This window comes from Ahaetulla prasina, chromosome 3 (genome assembly GCF_028640845.1).
Source record: "Ahaetulla prasina isolate Xishuangbanna chromosome 3, ASM2864084v1, whole genome shotgun sequence".
Taxonomy (NCBI): domain Eukaryota; kingdom Metazoa; phylum Chordata; class Lepidosauria; order Squamata; family Colubridae; genus Ahaetulla; species Ahaetulla prasina.
Window position 1 is genome coordinate 124,275,885 of NC_080541.1, and position 8,399 is coordinate 124,284,283.

Sequence of the window (8,399 nt, forward strand, 5' to 3'; positions counted from 1 at the left end):
TATTAAAGAGCACAGGGCTCTAATTGGAACTTCAGGTTGGTCAGGTTAGAAGGTATGTCTCTGCATGTCTCACAAGAGGCTAAATGAATACACCCTTCTTCCCCATCTAAAACGGAATAAGGAAAGTCTGGCAGTTCTTAAAAATGTTCTGAGGATAAGCAATCCAAAAGCTAAGAAGAAAGAAAACAGGGAAAAGACCTACTCTTCTGAAGTGAACAACATATAGTTGATTTTTCCAGAACCAAAATATTTTAACATATTTAGCTAAATTATTATAACTGACTACATTTGGACATTACCAATTGGAAACATGATACAATTGCTTAACTTTCTCTTTCCAAGCAGTTAAGATGCATGAACTGGGCCAGTGCATGACACACCCTTATTTCCATAGATTTTTGTTTCCCAATGATGTGCAACATACCGTACTTAGAAAAGTTAATCTCAACTTTCTTTAAAATGGCACAGAAGGTTACGGGAGTCAGGATAAGCCACTTCTCTGACCCATGTCCTGAAAGTTTAGATGCAGTAGAAATAGGTACAGCAAATTCATTCCTAATGTACCTTGATCATCCCCACATGTCAAATATTCTTCTTTCTATAAGAGATACTATATCCAGGAGAATAGAAATGTTCAGTTGCAAATATCCTATTAGTCACTGGAGGCTCCGATAGGACATTGAAACATATATTCAGAAGGTATTTTGGGCATCTCCTGTTCGACACCCAAATATAATTTTCTATCTTGCTTCCTAAGCTTTTAACAATTTACATGAAATCACTGAAGTTTTGGAATGAGATGCCATTAGCAAGATGATGACAGCCAGTTCTATTGCTCCCTATCTTTTAATTTAATGCCTTGCAGCAAGATGGGCGGCTAACAAATTTAATAAATAAATAAAATAAAATAAATTTCAAGGAAACAATCAACATGATTGATAAATGCTTAATTTTGATAATAACCTGAATGAGGAAAAATAAACTGAAATTATATCCAGACAAGACAGAAGTGCTATTAATAAAAAGAAAACTGGACTTGATTAAGGTAAAGTTTATTTTCCTTGGAAATCAGAATACTCTTTGACTACCACTGTCATTGCATTGGCAAAGTGGCTGTGGTGAAGAACAAATATGCTCAACTACAGCTAATGGGCCACCGGAGTACTCTTCCTGAGCTACTTGACAGAACAGCTTGGTTACAAATCATCTTGACATGCAATGCCATTTATGTGAGGCTACTCATGAAAAATGTTCAGAAGGTGCAAAGTGCAGGGGCCAAATTATTGATTAATACATGGCTTTGGGATCATATGATGCCTGTGCTAGAAACATTTTCACTGATTATCATAGCTATTGGCACAACCTAAGGTGCCTTTTTGATCTTCAAAATCCTAAGTAGGGATAGTTTATTTGCTGGACTGCCTATTCAAACATGAATCTAGCAAGCTCCTGATACAAGCAGAAGAGTTCCTTTGAAAACTCCCCTGCTGCCAAAAGATGGACAATCAGGGACTTGGGCAAGGGTCTTCTGTTGAATATCTCCAAGCTATGCAATGCACTTCCTAAAGAAAGGAGCTTCGTTCCTGCTGTCCCATTGTTTAGGAAGGTGGTTAAAATGCATCCCTTTGGCAAGCTTTAACTTCTTAATTATTTTAATTAATTTTGATTTTAACCGAATTATTTTGTTTCCTTATTCCTATTCTTATTGCTGCAAGCTACCTCGAGCGTTAGTATAACACCCGAGTAAGACTTAAGATTCAATAATAATTTTTAAAAAGCAACCACCACCAAATTCTGAATTTTCATTTAGGACAGGGTTTCGGTGATTCAACCCTGTACTTGATAAACCACAAATCGCTTGTCCATTTTCTGCCCCAAAGCGATCAGAGACGCTTTTAAAACCACTAGTGACAATGCCATGAGTTGTAGAGAGGAACTAGCTGCAATGGGCAAAAATAAAGAGGTTTCGGAAGCAAAACAAATAAAATAAAACCCCAGCCTGAATTATATAAAGCAGGCGCCGCGGGAAGTTTCAAGAGGGCAGGGCAAGGCAGACTAAACCAGCGCCGTAGTTTCACGCATTTGTCTCCTTACTCAGCACCCATCACAAAATTTTAAAAGGAACGGGGCGGGAAAACGCCCTAGAAAAGTGGTCGCTTTGGAGCCAAGATTCGCTGGGACAGCCATGAGAACGGATTATTCGGGGGTATTACTTTTCCGAAATGGGGTACCGGTGGCTACGGCCGGATGCATCTGCTTGCAAGCGAGCGAGCCCAGCTAGGGGTAGCCGCGGCGGGAGCACATCGCAAAACTGCCTCTCAAGGACCCTTGGGGAAGGGCGGCCAAAATCCCCTCCAAACGCAGCGGCGGCTGAAAGTCGGCCACCGCCACGGCTTGCCCCACATTCGCCGCCTCTGGCCCCTTACCTTAGCGCGGAGTGCACAGGCGAACAGCAGAAATATGGACTGCAGTATAGGGAGCCGGCGGGCGGAGAAGGCGGGAGGCGCGGCCATCGTGCTCGCTAGCGCTCCATGAGCGGCCAAAAGGCGGCAGCGAAGTCCCGGCGGCAGCAGGAGCAGCTGCCTGAACCCAAACCTGCATGGCCGAGTAAGTAAATAATGACTTTCCAATCTGATGGGTGTCTGCGGGAGCGCGGGGCAACCCTGTGGCTTCTGGGCAGCGGTGATTGACAAGGCGACCCGAGAGCCACCCAAAGACGCCGCCAGTGGGACGGAAGGAAGAAAGAAGGAATGGGGGGGCGGTCTTCCTGTCTGCCACCCTTCCTCCCTCTTCAAAGAGAGACAAAGGATCCCGGCGCAGCGGGAGCCTTCCTACGGCAGCCTTTGCCCGCTGCTGGCCGAGGAAAGGAAGGCGGGAGAGGCCCACATCCTCTCCTGCTTGACTGTCAAAGAGGCCCTTCAGCAAGAGCTGCCGGATTAGGCAGCGGGGCGGGAAAAGTAGGCAAGGTTCCAGGGAGGGCTGAACTCTTTGGAACCCATGTTTTCTTGAACCCAACCAAGGGTTGCAGATCGATGTTGGGACAGAGATTAAATCTTTTATTAGATGGTGGGGTTGGGGGAGGGCAGTGCTGGATTCAACAATAAAGAGGCCTTTGCTAAACCTTAGGGGGGGTGGGCATACATGGATCTGTTCCAGTGGTGGGATTCTGTCGGTTCTAGGGGGTTCGGTCGAACCATTTGTTAAATTGCCGGTTCGCCCCGCCCCTTGCCCCTTCCCTCCCCACCATTACCAGTGTTGCGGCACCATTTGTAAAATTGCTGGCTCGCACTCTCCTCCCCCCTGGGAGCACAGCCGAATCACTTGTTAAATGTCTGGCTCAGCCGCCTACCACTCTGTTCCCCATCTCGGACTGCCCACCTCAGACTGCCCTGACTGCTCCAGCAGCAGAAGGCAAGTACAGCCGATTGCTGCCCCTGGGGAAGCGGGACTGGGAAAGGTGGTTGACCTGCGCCCACCCGGCTGCCGGCCGTGACCTACCCCCATCCAAGTACCTCGCTGGCCACGCAGCCGCCGACCGAAGCCTGCCTCCATCCAAGTGTCTCGCTGCCCACCCGATCCAACCTCCACGCGGCCGCCGACCGAGGCCTACCTGCATCCAAGCCTCTTGCTAGTCAGCCGATTCAAGCTCCTCGCTGGCCACATGGCCAGCAAGGCACTTTAATCGCTGGCTAGAGAGATGCTTGGATGCAGGCAGGCTTCGGTCGACGGCGCGGCGCTTGCCACAAGCTGCTGCCCACCCGATCCATGCACCTCGCTGCCCACCCGAGCCAAGCGCCACGTGGCTGCCGACCGAAGCCTGCCTGCATCCAAGCCTGCATCCTAGCCAGCCGATTCAAGCTCCTCGCTGGCCACATGGCCAGCGAGGAGCTTGGATTGGGTGGGCAGCAAAGCGTGTGTCAATCACCTCGGCCTGCTGCCCACCCAGCAGGACTTTCCTGCGGCCGCCTCCCACCCACGCAGCACCAGCCTACCTTACCCCATCTGGAGAAAGAGTGATGGAGAGAAAGAGGGGGGCAGAAAAAGATGAAGAAGAGAAAGAGGGGGAGAAAGATTGAGAGAAAGAGAGGAAGGGAGAAGGAGACATTAAGGAGAGAAAGATGGAGGGAAAGAAAGGTGAAGGATAGAAAGGGAAGAAAGATGAAGAAGAGAAAGGGGGGGAGAAAGATGGAGAGAAAGAGAGGGAGGGAGAAGGAGAGATTAAGGAGAGAAAGATGGAGAGAGAGAGATGAAGGATAGAAGGGGAGAAAGAGATTAAGAGAGAAAGGGAGAAAGAGGGAGAGAAAGAGAGGGAGGGAGAAGGAGAGATTAAGGAGAGAAAGATGGAGAGAAAGATGAAGGAAAGAAAGAGATGAAGGATAGAAGGGGAGAAAGATGAAGAAGAGAAGGGGGAGAAAGAGAAGGAGGGAGAAAGAGATTAAGAGAGAAAGATTGAGAGAAAGAAGGGGGAGAAAGATGAAGGAGAGAAAGAGGGAGGGAGAAAGATTAAGGAGAGAAAGAGAGAAAGGGGGAGAAAGAGATGGAGAGAAAGAGGGAGGAGAATGGATTTGTTCTGGTAATTGGTTTAACAAGCATGGCACTGAAAAAATGACTTATGACCGTTTTTCACACGAACATTGCAGCAAACAGTCATTAGGGCTAAGAAGCTATGTCACATGACCCCCTGGACATGCCCACCCGGTCACATGAAGCACCGCAGTTATGACATGAGTGACATGGTTATTAAAAATGCTGCAACAGGGATAAATGATGACCGGTCGTAAGTGTGAGGACTGATCAAAAGTGTGAGAACCTGTCAGAAATCACTTTTTTCAGTCCTCTGGGTAGTCCCTATGTGCATTTATACCTGTTGCAGCATTTTGTGCATAGGGACTACTCAGAGGGCTGAAAAAGTTATTTTTGACCTGTCCTCACACTTTTGACCGGTTCTCACATCTACAACTGTCCTCACATTTTACATTTTGCACCCTATCTTGTAACCGTGGTGAAGAGAAGCAGTTGTGAAATGAGTGACAAGGTTGTTAAAAATGCTGCAATAGGCATAAATGTGAGGATGGTCATAAGTGCGAGGACCGGTCAGAAATGACTTTTTTCTAGCCCTCTGAGTAGTTTCTATGCCCATAGCCAGGGCCACCCGGTCACAGGAGCAGCTAGCCATGCCCACCCAGTCACATGACCACCAAGCCACACCCCAAAATAAGCCACCCCCACAGAACCGGTTGTTAAAAAATTTGAATTTTTTGAATCTAAGCATTAACCAACTGGCTGTCATGGGAAAAGTGAACTGGTCAACTTAAGCCAAAGGTCCAAATTTAACCCTGAAGCTGTTGATGTAGCTTGAGCTGTTGGCAGAGACTGGTACGTTATTGTCAAACAGGATAGGCATCCGTTTCCAAGTTCTTCCTTTTTGCTGACCATTAATCGTTGATTATTGTACCTACATAAACAATGTTTTTGCATCATAGGGCCCCTCCCAGTGGCACCCATGGGAACCTGCTACTTAACCGCTGAAGTACAGTAATTTGCTCCCGTGAAGATGAAAGCCTTTTTTGCCTGTTCCTTTAGAGCAGAATTTAAAGGGAATTCACTGGGAGCCCTATTTTCATCATAAAGGTGTGGATTTCTGTGGCTTAAAAGAATGGAACTGTCATACATAAGGAAAATGATCATTTAAAAGAATAATGTTCATGTATTATTATTTTGTATAAGAAAATGGAGTTGGTATTGTTTGTAAAAAGTGGACGCTTAATATGTCAAACAATTATAAGCTGTTTCAAAACTTGTTAAAATTCTTTGAGCAAAGGTGGAGGGGGCTTTTAGGAGAATTGAATAAATGTGTCAAAAAGGGGAGTGGGAAATGAACTTATGTAAGGGGATAAAAGCTGATGAATGCTTTGTTCTGTGTTCCACTTTCTGTGCAAAAATTAAATACGTGAATAAACTTCTTTGCTGCTTTCAAGTTGTCTTGGGTAGTTCCATATGCGTCCATGGTTTATAACAGAACTAATTGATATAATAAGGCTTGGCTGAAAATCAGGATATACACAGGCATGTACCTCTCAATGATTGATATCCCTGCACAGATAGTCCTCGACTTAAGATCACAACTGAGCCCAAAATTTATATTGCTAAGACGTTTTTGTTAAGTGAGTTTTGCCCCATTTTACGACCTTTCTTGTTACAGTTAACTGAACAACTATTAAGCAACTATTAAGTTAGTAATTAATTAAGTTAGTAATACGGTTGTTAAGTGAATCTGGCTTCCCCATTGATTTTGCTTGCCAGGAGGCCATAAAAGGGCATCACATGAGCCCTAGGACATTGCAACCATCATAAACATGAGTCAGTTGCCAAACGTGTGAATTTTGATCACATAATCATGGGAATGCCGCAATAGTCGTGTGAAAAATGGTCATATGTCATTTTTTTCAATGCTGTTGTAACTTCAAATGGACAACTAAATGAACTATTGTAAGTCAAGGACTACTTACATATTTACAAATAGTTGGCATATAATAATGTACAATTACTCTTTGAGCAACAAAGTCAATCATTACCCACCAACAGGAATATTTATTTATTTATTTATTTATTTATTTATTAAACTTTTATACCGCCCTTCTCCCGAAGGACTCAGGGCGGTGTACAGCCAAGATAAAAAGCAATAAGTATACAAAGTTAAAAATCAATTTAAAATACCTATTCAATAGTGGCCGAATTAAAACCATCAAATTGACCAACCTAAAATACCCCATATAAAATTACAGAAGATTTAAAAATTTTAAATTTAAAATTTAGAAATTTAAAAAATCTAAAAAATCAGTCCAGTCCCGCTTGAATGAATAAATGAGTTTTTAATTCCCGACGAATTAAAATATCTAGATGATCTTTTATTTTAAAAATTGTTTCATGAGAATTGTTGGTTGCCTTGCTTAAGGACTTTAATAAATTGATATGCTTAAAAACAAAGGAAGCCTGTTTTTTCCCTTTGTTTTATCTGTTTCATAAATGTATTTATTTGTTTGTTAAATGTATAAATTACAAAATGAATTCCCATCAAATGTTTGGAAAGTTTAAATGATCTGTTATAAATGGCTTAAGGACCTGTAGACTATAATGTAATGTCAGGAAATTTCTATAATATTTCAGTTTTTAAAAATCAGCATAATTGTTTTTGCAGAAATCAGAAAATATGTGAATCTCATATTTGTATATCTAGAATTTTTCTTAAGAAACATAAAAAGACAAGCATAGACTGGTTATTTACAAGACAATCCTGCGCTGGTGAGCTAATTAGCAGATATGATATGATAAGCCTTAATTCTTGAAAAATTATTTAAACTTCCAAATTAATTCCAACACAATGAGAATCATCCAGAAATGTATGTTACCAACTGAGACTTACTCTTCTAGTATAAGGATAGTTTGCTCAATGGAGTTTAGCAGGTTGTTATATAGAATATATCACATTGGAAGACAGACAAGTGAATGGTACCGGATGACATTAGTAAATCTTGTAGTAATACTGCCAAAATAGCTCTGGAAATAAGAATTAGCATCTTGGCCTGTCAGTCCTGGGTCTGAACCTTTTGCATTATTGTTTCGTGGTAAGTAGCTATTATGGATCAAGGAACTATCTATATAAACAAACATAAGATGATAGGAAAATTGTAACTTGAAACAATCAGAAACCTCTTTCATGCAGAAGATTTTTTTCCCCCCTTGATTTCAATCCCTGGCCTATTGTTTTTTAGTTAATTAGGTTGATATTTGAAAAATGCTCTGATCTTATGAATCAGAGCAGATATTGTTGTATTATAAGGTTATAAACAGTGGTCTGTTGTTTATCCAATAATTCTCAGGAGAAACCTCAGGACCAAATGAGAAAGCTTCTTTTAGTTGATTGGCCATAACTTATAGTTCCCTGTGTCCCACAAAAACAATTGTCTATAATTATTGCCATTAACTCTGGTGAGAAACCTAGAATTCATCATTTCTGTCTCCCTGTGTGGTTTTTGCAGCCTTATATACATTATCTTTTGCAATTTTTCCTTGGGTCTTGGTCCTTTATAATTACCAAGTATTGTACAAGATTTGGATTTCTTTTTCTGCATTCCCTTATGTATTTTAAATGTTAAAGTGAATTTAAAAATAAAATTCATGATTTAATATACATTAAACTTTGTGAAATTATTCCAGCTGAATTGAGTTTTCTATTATTTATAAAATATGGGAAGAAAAATACAAAAAAAGGGCTACTTTTTGCCATTTTGAGCTGTCCAAAATATTTGGATGTACTCATGTATAGGACAGCATATAAACTAGGGGTGTACAACTTCCATAAAGTAAAGAACTTCTCAAAGCCTTAATCAAGTTAAAAG

At 42.1% G+C, this 8,399-nt stretch overlaps 1 protein-coding gene across 3 annotated transcripts in view; it reads right to left on the reverse strand.

The window, feature by feature from the left end:
• The window catches only part of LOC131194298 (ADAMTS-like protein 2), a 50,030-nt gene extending 47,081 nt beyond the window's left edge, over positions 1-2,949 (reverse strand). Inside the window, exon 1 of one of the 3 annotated variants that reach the window (XM_058175117.1) lies at positions 2,427-2,934. In XM_058175117.1, coding sequence (XP_058031100.1) covers positions 2,427-2,513 — 87 coding nt within the window. In that variant the 5' untranslated portion in view covers positions 2,514-2,934. Of the gene's footprint in view, positions 1-2,426 lie in introns of all 3 variants that reach the window. The other 2 variants (XM_058175118.1, XM_058175120.1) reach the window with 2 other exon arrangements.
• Between the last annotated feature and the right edge of the window lie 5,450 nt (positions 2,950-8,399).